This window comes from Leucoraja erinacea, chromosome 12 (assembly GCF_028641065.1).
Source record: "Leucoraja erinacea ecotype New England chromosome 12, Leri_hhj_1, whole genome shotgun sequence".
Taxonomy (NCBI): domain Eukaryota; kingdom Metazoa; phylum Chordata; class Chondrichthyes; order Rajiformes; family Rajidae; genus Leucoraja; species Leucoraja erinaceus.
Genome location: NC_073388.1, coordinates 13426611 through 13447930, shown reverse-complemented (window position 1 = coordinate 13447930; position 21320 = coordinate 13426611). Strand labels below are relative to the sequence as shown.

The 21320-nt window shown below is 43.0% G+C and overlaps 1 protein-coding gene across 1 annotated transcript; it reads right to left on the bottom strand.

Moving 5' to 3' along the window:
* Positions 1-964: 964 nt before the first annotated feature.
* On the bottom strand, positions 965-16092 carry LOC129702076 (ras-related protein Rab-39B). The gene is made up of 2 exons (XM_055643620.1): positions 14426-16092; positions 965-2973 (listed from the first exon to the last, which is right to left on the bottom strand). The coding sequence occupies exons 1-2, from the start codon at positions 14638-14640 to the stop codon at positions 2547-2549; spliced, it is 642 nt and encodes a 213-aa protein (XP_055499595.1). The 5' UTR covers positions 14641-16092; the 3' UTR covers positions 965-2546.
* Between the last annotated feature and the right edge of the window lie 5228 nt (positions 16093-21320).

Genomic DNA, 21320 nt, shown 5'->3' with positions numbered 1-21320 from the left:
GGTGGGTATATGGAATGAACTGCCAGAGGATGTAGTTGAGACTGGTATTATAGCAATATTTAAATGACATTTGGATAGGAAAGGTTAATAGGGATATGGACAAACGTGGGTAGGTGGGACTAATATAGATGGAGCATTCAACCTTTTAGCTTCATCCTTCTGCCTTTCACTAAGTATTGAAGCTTGTAATTGGCAATTTTATTTCCCTGCATGTCAGAGGCTATGCTTCTAAATAACAGATTGATTGTTAAGTGTTTTGGTAGGTGTAGGAAGAAACTGCTGACGCTGGTTTACACCGTAAATAGATACAAAATGCTGGAGTAACTCAGCAGGGTCAGGCAGCATCTCTGGAGAGAAGGAATGGGTGACGTTTCAGGTCAAGTCCCTTCTTCAAACTGAGCTTCGGCTCACAGACTCCAAAATAGTGTTTTGGTATGTTCTGATATCCGACGAGGTGCTTTGTGAAATCAATTTGTTCTTTGAATAGATAAGGGAGACCTTTCTTTGTGTATATTTTGTGTTACTGATCCATCTAATGCATTTGGTGCAGTAAAACTAGGGCTGATTTTGATTTCTGGCACTTGTGTAAAATAAGCAACAGAAAGTCAAAAGTGCTGGAGCAATTCAGTGGGTCAGGCAGCATCTCTGAGGAAAGGGAACAGGCGATGTTTCGGGTCGGAACCCTTCTTCAGACCCAGGCATGAGTCTGCAGAAGTGATCTGACCCAAAATGAGACTGGTTCCTTTTCTCCAGAGAAACTGCCTGATCCACTGAGTTGCTACAGCACTGTGTCTATCTCCGGTATAAAACAACATCTGCAGTTCCTGAAAATCAAACATGCAAGAAACAGGAAACATATATTGTTAGGATCTCTGATTCAGTAAATTCAGAAACGTCTGTGGCAATAAATTATATTAAAACCGGCAATAGATTGAAAATAATCCAAAATCGTGGGAAATGTGATTTTCTCAGTGATATTTATATCAATTCCTAGAAGCATTACAGTCCAAGCACTTGCTGTGAAATTGCATTAAAGCCCTTGTTTGCCCAATGGATGAAGAATCGACATCTGAATCGTGCAGTTTGGGTAGAACTGCATTACATTTTTCTCATCCAGAATTATGCATACTTGCCTTGTTCAGCAATTACCCATTGGGTAGAATTCCTGTTTATTGACAAACCTAAAGGTTTTTGCAGCACCACTGTATAAAGCTCCTAGCTACTTTCCTAACATCAGAATGTACTTTCTAGTTCACCCCATTTCTTAGCCTGGGATCATCCTACAATGCAACTGTAATGATCCAAGATCAATTCACTCGGATGAAGGTTATTTTTTTTAGTTGTACTTGTGTGTTGCTTCTTAATGCACAACGGGATATGTCACTAACTAACTATTGAGTTCCTTTATTCATTAAGCTCACTTTTTGGTTATTTCAACGTAGGTCTGGTTTATTCACCAGAGTAATGACCAGATGGGTTAACCATTTATTCAGCAAGGTAATGAATCATTCAATAGCACTGATCTATCATATACAGCATATAGTCAACTTACTGATTTACAAATACCTCTTTATCTGTTTGTACACTCACTACACATAGGCTAGGAAAGGCCTTGTTAATTTTGCAGATCCAAAATGTTCACTATTCACTCACAGATGTTATTGATCTTAATTTTTTTTCCCCTTTGATGTTCTCTCTACCACTATTATAGAGAACTATTTGACGAAATTATAAGTAATGCTTCATGAGCCATATTGACCATGGAGGATTACCATTCTGTGTAAGATCAATGGCATTTAAGATAATTAAAGAGCGTTTGAGGTTTTAGTGTCTCCTGCCTATTCAGGAGAAAATGGCAGGGGTCCCCGTTCATCATTTACTGCCCAATGAATCTTGTTGGAGGAGCCCCTGGTAGAATTGGGGTCAATGGTGATGTCCAGACCCAAAGAACAAGTTCATGAAGCTGCAATCTAAGAACAACATTTTTCTACACATGACATAATCTCAATTTTAAATAGCTCTTGGGCAAAATAAATTCCTAAATTTTGTGACTTTACTACTGGGATCTTCTGTAATTAAGTCATGGGTAACTGATTGGGAACAGGTAGGTTACATAGAAGATCTTCACCTGCACCAGGAATATGCACAGGTTGATCAAATCAATGTAGTGATGCAGCTTCTTCAACTGCCTTCCTTTCCTCTTTTAGAGTAAGGTGTAGATATTGGTCTGATCCATACACAGGCACTTTATTGCAATTTTCAAACTTAAAATGGGGAACCCCATCCCAGTGGTACAAAGGGTCAGGGTTAGGTTGTCAGTTTGCGGGCAGGGGGATAATCATCCCTCTTGGAAATTCTTCATCATCATTTGCAGAAATAGGATAACTGACTGCTCAGGGCTGCCCCATAATTTATAGATCAAGATGGCCACCGTGTGGAAATAGTGAATTTTTTGCAATACAAACTTAAAAAGGCCAACAGTATTTATTTGGTACAGTCTCTACGTGCGAAGGAACTTATCCAATTTAAACGCTTCCACTCTTTAATTAGCAGAGGCATCTCCTGCCTGATTTGACAGCTTCCTCTGATGAGTGGACCACATTTGGAACAAAACCACTCTTCACTCCTTCCCAACCCTCTTGCATCACAATGTCGCCCCTCCTCACAAGTTCATAAATATCCCTCGTCAGGTCAGTGAAGGCCTGTTCAACGTTGATGGAATCTCTTGCGGATGTCTCAATGTATTTCATCCGGTAAGCGGCAGCGAGCTTTTCTGCCTCTTCCTTGGAGACTTGCCGCTGAGATGCTAGGTCACATTTATGCCCGACTAGCACAAAGACGATCTGGAATGGCTGGACGTGAACTTTGGCCTCTTCCAACCACTCGTGGACGTTTTGGAATGATCTACGGTTGGTAATATCAAATAACAGAAGTCCTCCCACTGAATTCCTGTAGTATGCACGAGTAATGGACCTGAAATGTTGGAGAGAAAACGTTTGAAAAGCTTAATCATCTCAAAATTCATGACATTTATTTAAAAATTCAATTTTATCTTACATTTTGAAAACCTTGTTGATTTTGCTTTTGGTGACAAAAGTCAAGAGAAAAGATTTTTTTTTATTCAAACAAAAATTAAAAATGAGAAAAAGCAATGTTTCTTAAACATTTTGTCCACTCCACTGCGAATCATCAAGATATGTCTACTTTGAGGAAGTTCTCCTCCTCTCTCCGACGAGAGATTAGCAACATCCTCTCTCACTGCTTCCCCTCTGTGATTCCTCCTGCTCTCTGTACAACCACGTCGTAACCCAGACCCGTTACCACAGCCACCTTTGGTTTCTCAGGACTTGCCTGCTCCTCCATCTTTCACCTCGTGGATTCCAGTTCCAGAGACAATTCCTTCTCTCCTTAGATGCTGCCTCACCCGCTGAGTTACTCCAACATTTTGTGTCTACCTCTGTTTAAAAAGACCTTATGTAATTTTCTTTCTTGTGAACTCTACTTCCTTATTTAGTCCCCAGTGAGAAAATCAGTGGCTAATTATTAGAACACATGATCAGAGTGATCTCCTCAAGTAATTCAATCATATTATCACACATGATCTTCCTTTAGCAAAACCATGGTAAGTCCCTGCTATTTCCAAGATACCTTCATGTCAATATCACTATTCCTGAATTGCTGTTAACAGTACGAGTACTAGAATTCTCTGCTAACAGTACTGTCGAAGTACTTCATCATAATTCTGTGGTGGTTCTAGAAGACAGCTTGTGACAAACATCTCAATGACAATTAAAGATGCACAATCCGTACTAACCTTGCCAGTGATACCCACACACCATAAATCAATGAAATAATCAGCTGTGGCCAGGCTTTCTGCAACTGATGGAACATTTGATGAACATTTACTGATCATGCAGGCCATGGAGAGAGTTGGCTTTGTGTTGTAAGGTGGCAGCAGTTGCCCATGTTACAACTGGCAGAGTCCTGGAGTATCGCAACGGGCCAGGCAGCATTTCTGGAGAAACGGAATAGCTGAAGTTTCGGGCCAAGGCCCATGTAAGTCTGAAGAAGGGTCTCAACCTGAAATGTCACCTATTCCTTTTTTCCAGCAATGCTGCCGGGCCCGCTGATTAACTACAGCATCTTGTATCTATCCAGCTATTTATGATTTACGGGGTAGTGCCGATAAACCAAGATGTTAACGTGCATCCTGGTACTTGCTGATCAGTTTTTATTCTTGGTTGAGGAAAATACAAGGACATTTTTTAGATACGTTAAAACTAATCTTAAATGTAGTAAAAATTAGAATCCTCGAATAAAACGCTGTTGAAAAACATTTCAAACTTTGATAATAAGTATGCGAAGTCTGACGAGTAACCATTTGGAGACAACTCTGGAAACCCCACTCTTGGAGATCTGAACACAACTTTCATCTTTCTGGGAAGTCAAAGCCCTGCTGTGCTTTGATTTTATAATGTAGCAAACAAGTGGCAATCAAATGGAACACTTACAGATTTCAAAATATTGTTAACACGCATTCACTTTATAACCTTGTATTATTATGCAAACAGAACTATAATGTAAGCTTAATATAGAAGTATTACTCTCGTTTTACCATTTTATCACTTACCAAAAGGCCACCATGTTCATGACATCGGTAACACCTCAAAAAAAAATTCCAGGCACACAGTTCTAACATTTCATGATAAAGGATCTACTAAATCACAACAAAGAACTTCAGGCAGACAACATCAGTCTGTAAGGGTTTAATATAGAAATATTAGGAGTAAGCTATTCGGCCCTTTGCACCGCCATTCAATATGATCACTGATCATCCAACTCAGTATCCCGTACCCATGTTCCATACCCCCTGATCCCTTTAGCCACAACACCTCAAAACTCCTCGTAAATATAGCCCAGGCACAACTACCAGCTGTGGCAGAGAATTCCAGAGATTTCACTCTGATGAAAAATGTTTCTCTCATCTCAACAAAGAACTTCATCCTTAAACAACTCTCAGTTCTGGAAGACATTGGGTCTTCCTGAAACATAGAAAATCCAGGTAAGAAGGAGTAAGTTTCTATAAGATCCCCCCTCAATCTTCTAAATTCCGAGTACAAGCCGAGTCTATCCAGTCTTTCTTCATATGAAAGTCCTGACATCCCAGGAATCAGTCTGGTGTACCTTCCCTGTACACCCTATATGGCAAGAATGTCTTTCCTCAGATTAGGAGACCAAAACTATACGCAATACTCCAGGTGTGGTCTCACCAAGACCCTGTACAACTGCAGTAGAACCTCCCTGCTCCTATACTCAAATCCTTTTGCTATGAATGCTAACATACCATTCGCTTTCTTCACTGCCTGCTGCACCTGCATGCCTACTTTCAATGACTGGTGTACCATGACACCCAGGTCTCATTGCATCTCCCCTTTTCCTAGTCGGCCACCATTCAGATAATAGTCTACTTTCCTGTTTTTGTCACCAAAGTGGATAACCTCACATTTATCCACATTATACTACATCTGCCATGCATTTGCCCACTCACCCAGCCTATACAAGTCACCTTGAAGCCTCCTAGCATCCTCCTCACAGCTAACACTGCCCCCAGCTTCGTGTCATCCGCAAACCTGTAGATGTTGCATTCAATTCCCTCGTCCTAATCATTAATATTTCATTTCGGCCCGAAACGTTGCCCATTTCCTTCGCTCCATAGATGTTGCCTCACCCGTTGAGTTTCTCCAGCACCTTTGTCTACCTTTGATTTTCCAGCATCTGCAGTTCCTTCTTAAACAAAGAACTTCAGGCAGTCTGCAGCGCCTGCAGATACTGAGGAAGAAAAGATACCAGAGACGGAAGGAGAAAATAATGAAACTCAGAAATTCATGTTGCAGCTTTGTAAGAATTTATTTTGGCCACATTTGGAGTACTTGTGCAGTTCTGGTCACCTCATTACAGGCAGGATGCGGAAGATTTGAGAGGTTGCAGAATAGGTTTAACAGAAAGTTGCCTGGAATAGAGGGTATTAGCAAAGAGGAGAGGTTGGATTGCTTTCACTGGAGAATCGGAGGCTGAGGGGAGACCTGAATGAAATACATAACATTATGAGAGGCACAGACAGGGTGGACAGTTTCCCAGGGTGGAAATGCCAAAGATTAAAAGAGCATGGCTTAAAGGTGAGAGGGGCAAAGTTAATTTTTTTTTAATAAACAGAACCGATGGTGCCTGGAATGCATTGTCAGGAATAGTGGTGGAGGCAGATATATAGTGGCATGTAAGAGGCTTCTAGGTAGGCACATGGAAATGCAGAGAATGGAAGGATATAGATCATATGCAGGCAGAGGAAATTTGTTCATGATCATGTTGGGCACATACGTTGTGGGCCAAAAGGCTTGTTCCTGAGCTGTACTCTTCTAGGACAAGTTTGAAAGGGTTCAGAAAAGATTTATGAGGATGTTGCCAGGACGAGAGGGTGTGAGCTATAGGGAGTGATTGAGTAGGTTGGGTCTCTATTCATGGAGCGCAGGAGGGTGATGGGAGATCTTATAGAGGTAAACAAAATCATTAGAGGAATAGATCAGGTAGATGCACAGTGTCTTGCCCAGAGAAGGGGAATCGAGGACCAGAGGACATAGGTTCAAGGTGAAGGGGAAAAGATTCCCCTTCACCTAGGAATCTGAGGGGTAACTTTTTCACACAAAGGGTATGGGTGTATGGAACAAGCTGCCAGAGGTGGTAGTTGAGGCTGGGATTATCCCACCGTTTAAGAAACAGTTAGCCAGATATATGGATAGGACAGGTTTGGAGGGATATGGACCAAGCACAGGCAAATGGGACTAGTGTAGCTGGGACATTGTTGGCCAGTGTGGGCAAGTTGTGCCGAAGGGCCTGTTTCCACACTGTATCACTCTATGACAGATAAATCCGCAGTAGAGTCATAGAATCATACAGCAAGGAAAACAGGCCCTTCGGCCCAACTCATTCAGACTGACCAAGATGTCCCATCTAAGCTATTCCCCTTTGCCTGCATTTGGACCACATCACTCTAAACCTTTCCCATCCTTGTACCTTTCCAAGTGACTTTTTACGTTCTACCTCAGAGATTAGAAGAAATAGATAGGAAAAGTACTTAGATGCTGGTCTAACATTCCAACTCAGTTTTTTATAATTATAGCATTGATGTAGAAATGTTCGAAAGTCAGTACATTTTTTGAGACGGGTGGGAGAGAAAAATCCGATAAGCTTTGGCCTGTCTGCTGTGGTAAAGCTACCAGAATGTGTTGTTTGAGGTGGCCTGACTGAGTACGTGAGCAAACATGAGCTGATCAGGAGAGCCAGTCCCACTTTGTATAGAATAAGTCATGTAGGACTAATCTGGCTAAATTCTGTTAGGCGGTTACTAATAGTGTCATGTCTATGGGCTTTACGTACAAGGTCTTCCAAAAGGCATCATGCAAGAGATTATTAGTAAAAATAACAACATGCAGAACTCTTTACATTTTAATATGGGAATTCATTTAGATTTAGGAGATAAAAGAGAGGGTTAAAAAGTACACACTCTGACTGGCAAAATCCCCAGAGATCTTATCTGGGGCTTCAGCTTCTCTCTTTTATTTATGACCAGGGGTGAGAGAATCAAGAGTAGTATATTCACATTTGGGGCATGTACTCCACCAGACTTCCTGAAGTCAATAACTATCTCCATTGAATTCTCCAATTTCTGGTAGCCCTTGCTGTCTCCTCCCCTTCTCAGCTCTCCCTCAGACCCTCGGGCTCCTCCTCTTCCTTTTTCCTTTCTTCTCCCCACCCCCACCCACCCTCCATCAGTCTGAAGAAGGGTTTCTGCCCGAAACATTGCCTATTTCCTTCGCTCCATAGATGCTGCTGTACCCGCTGAGTTTCCCCCAGCACTTTTGTCTAACTATCTCCTTCATCTTGTTGACACTGAGGGGGAGGTTGTTCTCCTGACACCAGTTTACTAAATTTGGTGTTTCCTTCCTGTACTCCATGTCATCTAAGACCCAAACCACCCTGGCCATGCTCTCATCATGCTACTACCATCAGAAGGCAGGTACAGGGACCCGAGACCCATTATGTCTGGGTTAGTGGACAACTTCTTTCCATCAGTCTCTTGAAACACTTTGCACTGAATCTGAAGAAGGGTCTCAATCTGAAACGTCACCCATTCCTTCCATCCAGAGATGCTGCCTGTCCCGCTGAGTCACTCCAGCATTTAGTATCTACCTTCGGTATAAACCAGCATCTGTAGTTTCTTCCGCCATTAGCCACAACCACAGTGGGTGCAGCTTGTAGAGTTGCTGCTTCACAGTGGTCTTGGTGGGCTGAGGGATATTTTTCCATGTTGTATCGTCCAATCCAAATAACCCAACCTCAGCACCAAATCACTAAAGGCTTAGTATTACCAAGTTTACACTATGTACTTTGACTTGCACTGTTATGATCTAATTTGCTTAATGCAACTGATCATTTACTGTTTATTATATATTTATTTTAAAATTTTAATCCATTAATGAGCCTATAAAGCGACATTGTTTCTGGTCCAGCTCCATATGACAATTAAATCCCCTCAACTTGATTCATTGAGTAATTTGGGAGATTATTGTGTACAAGGCCCAAGGCGTTGCATACATCCATATTTCTTCTGAGATGGAGAGTGGAGATGATTGAGCGGTGGTTTGTTCGGGGCGGCACAGTGGTGCAGCGGTAGAGTTGCTGCCTCACAGCACCAGAGACCCGGGTTCAATCCTGACTACGGGTGCTGTCTGTACGGAGTTTGTACATTCTCCCCGTGACCGCGTGGGTTATTTCCGGGTGCTCTGGTTTCCTCCCACACGCCAAAGATGTACATGTAGATTAATTAATTTTGGTACAAAAAAAATTGTAAGTTGTCCCTAGTGTGTAGGATAGTGCTAGTATTCGGTGTGATCGTTGGTCGGCTATGACCCGGTGGGCCGAAGGGCCTGTTACTGCACTGTATCTCTAAAGTCTAAAGACTGTTGGGTTACATTGGGGGGGGGGGGGGGGGGGGGGGGAGAGAGGTGAGGAGTGAGACCAGGATTGCTTAACCTCAACCTTTTCTCCCTTGAAATTTTCTTGTAGAAAAAAAAGCACCTACGTGAACATAAATACTCTCTGATTGTAACCCAACACCGAAGGCTGAATCCTCTAGTTAAGACCTTGTACATGCAGCATTTGTATGCTGTTTGCATCAGCAGTCAAATTGCGTGGAAGTGATTGCAAACAAAACTGTATGCTGTATGCTGTTTGACGTCATTTTTCATGCCTAACTGCCTCAATGGACGTGCGTCATGCATATAAAATCGCTGAGATTTGTCCAAGGTCCTGTGCTCTGACCTAGCACAAGCTTTCCTATACAAACATGAGGCATATCTCATTTTGACAATTATAGGGGGAATTCATCAGCGTTGGATTGGATAAACATGGCTTGTAAACCCCATATTTATACGCACTCTCTCCACTTTTGTTCCCGTAAGATTCGCTGCTGTATACAGTGGCCATTCCCTCCCTAACCTACTCCAGCCGGTGTGGGATGCTGACTATATTATTGATGCCCTGTGGGTAAATCTTTGTGTTATTTCCGTGAAAGAAGATGGAAAGAGTAGGTGCCGAGGTTTTAGTTCCACAGCCGGGAGAATGAAGAACAACAAAGACTAATTACAGCTGCACTATAGGGGAGGAAAAGCAGGTGGCACGTAGGCACATAAAGGATAGCAAGAATCAAAAGGAATACAAACGGTCAGGGTACCAAAGGGTACGTGCAGATCACCCTTGGTCTAATTGAAACTCGATTACCCCAAAGATATCTTTCCTGTATTTCATCAGCAAGTATCCTCTGGGAGGCAAAATCCAGAAAAACACAACTGGTTCTCCAGAGATGCTGATCTGACTTATTTCCCATCATGTCTCTTACCTCCTCAGCAAGGCATCACTGGAGCATGGCAACTCTTTGCATGATCTTCCCACAGAAGTATCTACTATCATCAGAAACAGTCGCTCTACTCTTTTAAATCTAGACTGTACTCGAGTTTGACGATTGTGATCATGTATGGCATATCTGATCTGTTTGGACAGCATGCATCTCAGTACACATGACGATAAGAACCCTAAACCCTCACCTGGGCTTCCAACTCGCCCCATATCCTGTTCAATATCTAGTTTTGAAAGAGCAAATATTTCTTCCTGTAAAACTTTCAGAAGACCACGGCCATCGTCTTTCACATGCGACATAAGGTCTATTCTCCATCCATTTGGTCCTTTCTCATCTCCAGCGAAGTCAACAAACTGGACCAGAATGTTTGCAAACATGGCCTCCTACCTCTCTGAACCCAGGTCCCTTCCCCGTAACCCTTCCATCACCAGAACTTCCCTTGCACCTGTCGCATGAGGGAGGACCTCATTGAAACGTACAGAATAGTGAAAGGCTTGGATAGTGGCTGTGGAGAGGATAGTTCCACTAGTGGGAGAGTCTTGGACTAGAGGTCATATCTTCAGAATTAAAGGAAGTTTTTGTAGGAAGGAGATGAGGAATTAATTAGATGGTGGTGAATCTGTGGAATTCTTTGGCACTGAAGGCTGTGGAGGCAAAATAAGTGGGTATATTTAAGGCAGAGATAGATTCTTGATTAGTACATGGGTCAGAGGTTATGGGGAGAAGGCAGGAGAATGGGGTTAGGAGGGAGATAGATCAGTCCTGATTGAATGGCAAAGCAGACTTGATGGGCCAAATGGCCTAATTCTGCTCCTATCACTTATGATCTTATGATATCATTGTCTTCACTAATGCTGCAGACCCTTTGTTGCTGACCTCTATCATGCCCTTGCTCTCTGTTTGATTATTCAAACACTCTCCCACTTAACCTCTCCTCTCTCACCTTTCACATCCTTTAGTTTACCCAAATCCTTGCTGCCTGTATAGTAAATTGTAGCAAGGTCTACTCACCATCAATCCCAGTTCCTAGTACATCAACAAGTTAGATTTCATAGAAACATAGAAAATAGCTGCAGGAGTAGGCCATTCGGACCTTCGAGCCTGCAGCGCCATTCAATATGATCATGGCTGATCATCCAACTCAGTGTCCTGTACCTGCCTTCTCTCCATACCCCCTGATCCCTTTAGCCACAAGGACCACATCTAACTCCCTCTTAAATATAGCCAATGAACTGGCCTCAACTACCTTCTGTGGCAGAGAATTCCAGAGATTCACCGCTCTCTGTGTGAAAAATGTTTTCTCGGTCCTAAAAGATTTCCCCCTTATCCTTAAACTGTGACCCCTTGTTCTGGACTTCCCCAACATCGGGAACAATCTTCATGCATCTAGCCTGTCCAACCCCTTAAGAATTTTGTACATTTCTATAAGATCCCCCCTTCAATCTTCTAAATTCTAGCGAGTACAAGCCGAGTCTATCCAGTCTTTCTTCATATGAAAGTCCTGACATCCCAGGAATCAGTCTGGTGAACCTTCTCTGTACTCCCTCGATGGCAAGAATTCCTTACGTTAAATCCCTCCACACGGTGATTGGGATCATCTAACAACATGCCCAGCAATTATTACCATGACAGCCAACAGCTTGAGAAACATATTTATTCAAACCTCCATGAGACATCAGGATATGAAAAAAAAAATTGTATTCAATTTAATACCAGAGTAACATTGCCTGCATTAAGATTTATGCAGTAGATCGCAAAATGGTCATAAATAGTGTAGAACTCTACGAGGAGATTTTTGTTCCTGCATTCTTTAGTAAGGAATTCAGATGTCAGCTTTGTCTTTCAGATTGAGAAATGGGTTTTTGGAGGTTGTGACTTTAACATGGGCATCTCCAGCATAAACAAGGCTGGAACAAGTCTCCCATGCATTTTGCCAAGAAGACCATGGCACCAAAGGGAGGATCGCTGGCCTCAATCCACAGTTAAGTGGGGTTGATAAGGCTGGTCCAAGTGACAGGCTTTAATGCCAGCAAATAGCAGGCCAACATCTCTGCAACTTGCAATTCTCTGAGTTTACTGCACTCTTCCAATTCAGACCTCTTGTGCATAAAGAATTTCCTTTCCCCCTTCATCAACAACCACGTCCAGGCTGTAGAATTCTACTCACAAGTCCCTCCGATTCACGACTCTCTTCTCCTTTAGGGTGCTCCTTCAGATCACCTTTACTAACCAAGACTTGCATTACAATCCAAAAATCTCCTCATGAGGTTCAGTTTGGCATGTTACCTGATCACTCTGGGACATTTTGCTTCATGCAGTCAATATGCTATGGTGTCCTTATCTCATCATATTCCATTCGATGATACCAGGTCTTTATGTAGAATTTAATCCATCATTTTAGAAACATAGAAAAAACTGGAACAAGTTTATGTGGATCTTCGAGTCTACTCTGCCATTCTATATATTCCTTTCTCAATCTCATACCCCATGATGTCTTTTTAGTTGAGAAATCTATCTATTAATTCATCTTCTTCTTATACTTTTCCTGTATTTTGAACTCTGTGGTAGAGAATTCCATAGGCTCACCTCTCTGAAATTTTTCCTCAACCTTGTTCAAAATGTCTTATCCCATGAGACCAGAACTGTGATTCCCTGTTTGTTGTCTCCAGAGCTCGGGAAAATATTATTTTAGCATCCAGCCTGATGCAAGGAGAATCAGGTTGGATGCAAGGAGATTATCTTGCATCCAGCCCTGTCAAAATGCCATGCATTTCATCTGGAACTCCCCTCATTCCTCAACACTCTGGTGCATACAGGCTGGTTGACCCAAACTCTCCTCATCTGACAGGTAGACCATCCAAAGAATAACTGTGTCAAACTTTCCTTTAGAGTCATATACAGTGTAGAAACAAGTCCTTCAGCCCAACCTGTCCATACCTACCAACCCTTCCCAGCTTGACAACATCTTTCCTATAACATGGTTCTCTGAACTAAACACAATATTCTAAATGCAGCCGCACCAACATCTTATATAACTGCAACTTGACTCCCAACCTCTACTCAATACTATGACTTATGAAGGCCAATGTGCCAAAAGCCTTTTTGGCACCCTATCTACCTGTGATGCCACTTTCAACGATCGATGTACCTGCACTCTTAGTTCCCTCTGCTCTACAACACTCCCCAGATCCTTCCCATTCACTCTGTAAAAGATTCTTGGGTACAAAGACCAAAATTGTTCAGAATACTCCAGGTGCAGTCTCACTAAGGTCCGGTACAAGTGTCATAAGGTCATAAGGAATAGGAGTAGAATTAGGCCATTCGGCCCATCAAGTCTACTCTGCCATTCAATGATGGCAGATCTAACTCTCCCTCCTAACCCCATTCTCCTGCCTTCTCTCCATAACCTCTGACACCTGTACTTATCAAGAATCTATCTCTGCCTTAAAATGTTGAACTTCATCTGTGCTCCTGTGCTCAAAACCTCTGACGGTGAAGTCGAGGGTGATTCTGTGAGTTTCAGGTTACCAGCAGGCCATTCACCTGCCATTGTATTCCACACGCTGCTTAATTATCTGCTTAGCCACAACCCATCAGCATTGTTTGTAATCCTTTAAAAAGGCACCCATTAAAACAGCTTTCTGTGTACATTTATTATAAAGCCTCAGTCACCTGCTTTTATATTCAGAGACAGCCAACAGCAGACATTTTGTGTGGAGTTCTCCCTTATGTAGGCTCCAGCAATACAAATGGTGGAGTGTAGATCCTACTTAACACCCACTGAAAAATATAACTTAGAATATCTAACACAGTTCACATAGTTTAAAAAAAATTGAATCCTTGAATCTTATGATCTCTGCAAGTTCACAGGTTCATCTTATCTGGTAAAGATATATCACAAGAGCATGAAAGCAAGAATTTTTATATTCTTTCCTTAACACTTTTGTTTGGGTTAAATTATTTCTGTCACTACATGCTAATATTGTCTTCTGCTATGTTAACAACAATTGCTTTTTGATAGCGTAGACGGAAGGCTGCAAATGTTGGCAATGAGATAACATTTGTAGAAGGTGCAGGGGATTCTAGGAACGTCTCCATGTTTGTACAAGGGGTGTTGCTATTTGCAGAGATGTGCTGATGTGTCAATATCTGCTGGGATCCGTCAAGAGAAAAAAGTTTGAAGCCCGCTGAAGTGTGACTTCAGTGAGCTGTGAATGGAAACTTTAATCTGCAGAGAGCTTTCTCCATTCATAGCATCATGGGAATGGAAACCATGATATCACACCAAAGAGACTTCTGAACCAAGTGTTTACTGACAGCAGTCCTTCAGCATAAAACAATGAAGCAAGGCACAACAATGACGTCTTTGCCAACCATTTTGATTCACTCAACACAGTATTACGGCCAAAGGTAGTGTGGACATTGTCAAGGTTTACTGCTGATGCTCAGACTTACCTGAATCTCTCCTGACCAGCCGTGTCCCAAATCTGGAGCTTAATCCGCTTCCCTGGCTCGATCTCCACCAATCTCGAGAAGAAATCTACCCCGACTGTGGGGTCGGAGACTTGGGCAAAGCGCCCCTCTGTGAAGCGGCGGATCAGGCACGACTTCCCCACCGTCGAGTCCCCAATGACTATCAGTCTGAACTGATACACCCAAATAGCCTCCATCTTCACTGATCTGAGGGTTTCTTTCCACTGGTCAAATTGGATAAATAATTCAAGTCAAGAAGATGCAAGCCTGTATGTAGACTCTAACCACAGGGAACCCACAAGTCACTGAAGTTGACCACACATCAACTACACAACTGTCAAACAACAACAAAAATCAGAGGTCTTCTGGCCTTGTGGTGAGGCTGCAGTGGTCGCAAGAATTCGGGCCAATTTATCTTCTTTACAAGCGGTTCATCGTGAGTAATGCAAAAAAAAAAAAACAGTACTTGCAAACACAAAAGGACGTTTCAGTCCAAGATTCAGTCCGTTCCTCCCTCTGAATGCCTCCTCACATCGCCTGATGAATATCCTTGATTGTTCCAGCGCTTTGGTCGAGCTCAGAACAGGATCGGCTGAGATGGATGTTGTTTGTTGGTGCGATGTATCGCTGCCCTCCCTCCCTCCCTCCTCTCTCTCGCTCTCTGTATCACACCAGTGGTGTTACTCCATCTTTAAACCTGGAGAAAGGCATTCAGGCAATGGCGAGCTGTCAGAACCATGCAGGTAGGTGGATGGGTGAAGAAGGGACGAGGTTGAGACAAAATAGGGGGCGGCTGGCACTGTGTGTAGCCCGGGGCGGCTGGCGTGACAGCGGGGGTTGGGGTGGGGGGGACGTGGGGCCGCTCACACCCGCCGGCTCCACTTAAACCCCGGACAAACTCACAGGATCCAGGTAATGGCTCCTTGCGCCGTCCAAGGTCGCTGCCATCGCTCCGGCACACACGGGGAAGGGAGGAGGGGGGGAGGACGCAGAGAGAGACACAGAGACAGAGACGCCTGCCGCAGGCGGCGAGGGTTTGTTGCAATCAACACTTTGCTCGATACACAGACGTCCCGGGCAATTCAACAAAAATAATCCCCAAAACAGATTGCAACACGAGTTCCCCTACAGAAAAAATAAAAATAATAATAACAATATCGCGTGTAAATGGGAAGAACACAATGAGATGCAGCGAAGAGCTTACTCCGGGTGTAGCGTCCTCACTACAGAAGGGAAGTCACAAGGTGCTGGGGGAGAGAAGCACAGACACAGAGATGCAATGGCGATGGCGACCGGGGACAAGCAGCTGTGTCCCCGCCGCTCCTCCCGCTCACACTCGCTGCCGCAGCGGCCCCTGAGCAGCTTTGGCTTGCAGCTCCGGGCGAAGGAAGGCTGATGAAATCACTGCAACATCAGCACCATGTACAAGGCAGGCAGCCTCATCATCATCATCATCATCATCATCTCACCCATGGCAAGCGGCACCTGCAGGACACTGCGCATGTTTGCGTTCACTTAGCCGCAGGCTCCCTTGCGAAGCTGCCTGCAAAACAAGCACAGTCTGGTCTGGCCAGCAGAACAAACGCGCCCCTTGTCATCGTTATCTTTTAATATGGGGTGAAAGAGCAAAAACAATGTGAGCTTTCAAAACCACCAGAGAATGGCACAGGTCTCAGTGTCTCTGTCCAAGGCGTGGGTTGAAAATATTTTTAAAAGAGTGAGGGTAATATTTCAGGTGAAACCAAATATGGGAAGTGTCTAATGAAAGACCATACCCACAAAGGTGGAGGCCAAGTCAATGGATATTTGAAAGGCAGAGATCGATAGATTCTTGGTTAGTATGGATGTTATGGGGGGAAGGCATGAGAATGGGGTTGAGAGGGAAAGATAGATCAGCCACGATTGAATAGCAGAGCAGATTTAGATAGATAGATACTTTATTGACATTTGTACCATGAAGGTGCGGTGAAATTATTTGTTTTTGCATACACAGTACACAAAGAGTCGCCACAAGACGCAGACAAAGTTGCAAAGTCCCCCGTCTCCCCGCCCCCCGCCATGCTGAGTCCCCTTTATTCTTCATGACCTCGGCCAATATTGTTAATGCTGTGGCTACAGGTATAAGCCTAAGGCTGGGATTCTGCAGAGAGCAACTTTCAGAACACCAAGACAATTGTGTGAAGGGATACACTTGCCGAGATAAATGTATCCTATTCCTTGCTGTATCTCTAAAGTCTACTGTCTAGTGGTGGGTGAATGAAAGAAGTACTGCAGAATTCTGGGGGTGGCTTGGAATATAAAGATATAAAACACTTTTTACAACGTGGTAAAGTTCTTGTCATCAGGCGTCTCAGATAACGTGACCAAAGGACAATATCCATAATATTCCAAAATACAACGGAACTAGAAAATATCTTGGATAAGACGGCATATTTTAAACATATTCAAAAATATTTCATGTATCAAGCACACAGCTGACAACCTGGTAAACTCACGTCACGTCAATAACATGAACATTAATAGAAACTATAAAGGATAATACTTGTGGGTTAATATTTATAAGGACAAATTGTAAGTTAATCCTCAAATTCCATGCCATTTATGTGATTTTGTCCTCTTAGAATAATCTGTTGTAAAACATTATAACCATCACCGTAAAGGATAGAAACAGTAGAAATTTGTAACCAATTCTCAAATTATTTTTTAGCACATCTGATGGCAATCTTAGTACTGGTGATTTTTCAAGCAGTGCGGGTTCTTCTTCTTCTTCTTGCATATGGCGTGCACAGCCTAAAGTTGTAGGACAACTTGTTCGATTTGATCTTACTTGATTTTGCACGCCGGGTTGATTGCATTCATTGAAACGGGGAGGTTGCAATCTTCCACCCCGCAGTGTGGGTTAAAGTATTGAGAGAATACAACTTATTTTTTGGGAAGTATTAAATAGAACCATTAAACCCTAAAATGAAGGTCATCCCCTCTACCCCGTACCTCCTGCTCCCACCCCCCCCCCAGGCTCCCCCCCCCCCAGCCCCATACAGCACTCATAAAGAACAAAACTTTAAACACAGTGTTACAGATGAGGGAAAAAAATAATTGGTTAAGCAGTTATACATAGAACATCGGGCAAATTAAACATGTTACAGTAATCCTGTTGAAGGTATTAGATGGGTTAAGGCATTTGGCCAGTTTTCAGGAAAATAATATCAGCCGCATTTGAAACGAACAATTAGGGTGATATCAAAACAAGGAAATAAAGTTAAAAATGCCACACTCTAACCTCTGGAGCAGAGATGGTTGTGGTTGAAATTTTGAATGGGTTTGAAAGGTTAAGAACTATCTTCATGGTTAATGTGAATTTGTTGCAGATTGTCACCGATCTAGGATTAATAGCACATAATAGAAGTTTACAAGAACTGTTCTCACCCACAAGGACATTAGAATTTGGAATGCAAATCTATTTTGCTAATCTATAGCCAGCAACGGAGAGAAAAAACAACTTTTTTTTTAGCTGAAATTTATGCCCAAGGAGAAGTAGTTTATGCAACTGAAATAGGCAACTGCAGATAACATGGGAATGTTGTATTCTGGGGAGGAACAGCAAACATATCTAAATTGCTTGCACTTTTAGAGAGGTCTTTGTTTCTTACTCTAATTTAAGTATTCTCAGCTGCAATAATTATCAGGATTCTTTAAACTTGTGTATTTTCTCTTCTGTAGTCTTCATTCATTTTACAGTTGTCTTAGTAAGAGAATTGGCTTAAGATTTCTCCTCTGACCTCCACCCGTAAAATTGTACAGCTTAAACTGTCACAGCATTTAAGTCCAGCACCAAACCATTTTGACACTGGTAAAGCCGGCCAAACTGTTTTGCAAAAACGTTTCCGTTATTTAAACAATCAGCATTTCCCTTGATATTCTGCTCAATAAGCATCTTGATGCTGACAAGGCCAAGAACTGAAGGCTCGTTGACGTGGTAGGGGTTTGCAGAGAGGAAATGAGTTTCAATTAACACTGACCCAAAACAAGGAGGTGATGTGCAGCTTTAAATGGCAACTAATCCTGCTACTGTTTGATTCACCCTCGCAGATGCAGATTCAGGCATGGATATGAATTTATCATTCCACACTTGTAGCCAGGAGAATTGGTAACCCAATCCATGACATCCAATCACTTGACGAGAAAACAGCCTTGGAAAACTATTTTCCATATGATAATCCCTAAATCTCTTCCTTACAGTCCCCGAGTCAAATCTCCAAGTTTAAGAAACATTTAGGCAGGTACATGGTTAGGACATGTTTAGAGGGATAAGGGCCAATCGCGCAGCGGGACTAATGTAGTGGGACTAATGTAGAAGGGACTTTGGTTGGTGTGGGCAAATTGGGCCGAAGGGCCTGTGTCCATACTGTATGACTCTATGACTCAATCGTTTTGGGGTATCGTGGAGGGAGAGGGGAGGCAAGGTCATTCATTTTGCTGTTTTATCGTAAACAGGTTAAATTTAGACAGCAAAGGAAATATTTTCTTTACGTTGTGACTGCAAAGACACAGAGAGATTTTCCCCATTGAAATGTATCCTGATATGCACTGTTGGGTAGAATTTGTACAACAATGAGGGTATTGGAAGTCACTGAGACCTCAGTTTGATGTGGGTTTTGAGCGAGCTCGGGAAGTGGAAAGGAATTATAGTCATAGAGTCTTACATCGTGCAAGCAGGCCCTTCGGCCCAACTTGTCTACACTGGCCAACATGTCCCATCTACACTAGTCCCATCCGCCTGCAGTTGGCCCATATCCCTCTAAACCCGTCCTATCTGTAACTGTCTGTGTTTCTTAAACATTGCAATAGTACCTCCCTCAACTACCTCCTCTGGAATTAGAGAGCAGAGGGCCAAGATACTTAAAGCCCAACAAACATTGGCATAACCAGAGGTAGAATCTGGGCTTTAAATCTGGAGAGATGGCTACTATAGTAGAATTCAACAATGGAGATGAGAACATTTAAAGCTAAGGCACTAGCTCAGTCACACACAAGTTGTGGATGATTGGATATATTAGTTACAGTGAGCTGAAGACTATAAAAGGGCAGGAGGGCACAGGAAAACTCTGACGCTGCAAGTACCATGTAAAACATTTTAGGCAGCAGATTAGCTGTTGCAGGGGGTGTGGTGAGAGAGTGAAATTATTTAGCTCTAGTGGATAGGACACGAGGATGATAGATCAGCTCTAAATAGACTTTAGACTTTTGAGATAAAGCACGGAAACAGGCCCTTTGGCCCACCAACTCCGCACTAACCAGGGATCACCCCGTACTAGCACTGTCCTACAAACTAGGGACAATTAACAATTTTACCAAAGCCAATTAACCTACAGACATGTACATCTTTGGTGTATGGATGGAAACTGGAGCACCCGGAGAAAACTCACAGTCACAGGGAGAACATACAAACTTTGTACAGTCCTAACTCGTGGTCAGGATCGAACCCAGGTCTCTGGCGCTGTCGAGCAGCCACTGTACCGCTGTGCAGCCAAGGATTGAGAGATTGTAAATGTTGCTTGGGTCAACTCAGCACATAACCCACATTTGAACTACTTTGGCCAATGTCAGTAAGTTTTTCTGAATATTTCGTTTAATTGGAAAAAGGGCAGTTCATTCAGGATTGAACACAGGCCAAGTGCCTGAGAAAAAAAACTGGCAGCAGAGGAACAGGAACTGGTACAGCATAGGAGCGGGCCTCTCAGCCCACAGTGTGTGTGGTGAGTATGTCACGTTAGACTGATATCATCTGCCTGTACATGATCCATATTTAGAAGATTGAGAGGGGATCTTATAGAAACTTACAACATTCTTAAGGGGTTGGACAGGCTAGATGCAGGAAGATTGTTCCCGATGTTGGGGGAGTCCAGAACAAGGGGTCGCAGTTTAAGGATAAGGGGGAAATCTTTTAGTAACGAGATGAGAAAAACATTTTTCACACAGTGGTGAATCTCTGGAATTCTCTGCCACAGAAGGTAGTTGAGGCCAGTTCATTGGCTATATTTAAGACGGAGTTAGATGTGGCCCTTGTGGCTAAAGGGATCAGGGGGTATGGAGAGAAGGCAGGTACAGGATACTGAGTTGGATGATCAACCATGATCATATTGAATGGCGGTGCAAGCTTGAAGGGCCGAATGGCCCACTCCTGCATCTAATTTCTATGTTTCTATCCCTCTATGCCTGCACTGCCATGCGCCAATCTACAAGCCTTGTAAATGCCACTATTGTGTCTGCCCCTATCATCAGTGGAAAGTTAAACAATAGAGCTTGATAGGAACAAATATGTACCTTGAAATTTATCCCAATGTCTATGGATGATGTCTTCAAGGAACCTCTGGGTGGGAGAGGCCAGGAGGTGCTGGCTGGCGATGACTAGTTAGATCTACTTACGAAATGCAAGAATTATACAAGAGACACAGCAATGTGGTCACAGCTGTAAGTCCAGCAACACTGTTGATCCGGTGAATGGGGCCAACAATCACCTGAAGACATCACCAAGACATTTCTAGCAATTTTGGAGCAGGGAAGGAGAGTATCTGAAGAACAGGATGATAACTCATGAACAGAGTGCAAGAAGACCAGTAATTCCTCCCACCCTGCCTAGTACCCATTTCTGCCACCATCTCTATCACACTGCCCCTTCCCCTACCTCTCCCTTTCATAAATTCATTAGTTTTAGAAGCAGAAATAGGCCATTCTGCCCATCAAGTCTACTCCACCATTCAATCATGGTTAATCTATCATATCCCACCCTCCGGTTTTATAAATCACTCCTCCTTTCCTCTCCTTATCTGACATCCTTTTGCCTCTTTCACCCCTAGCCTTACACTATATATCTGCC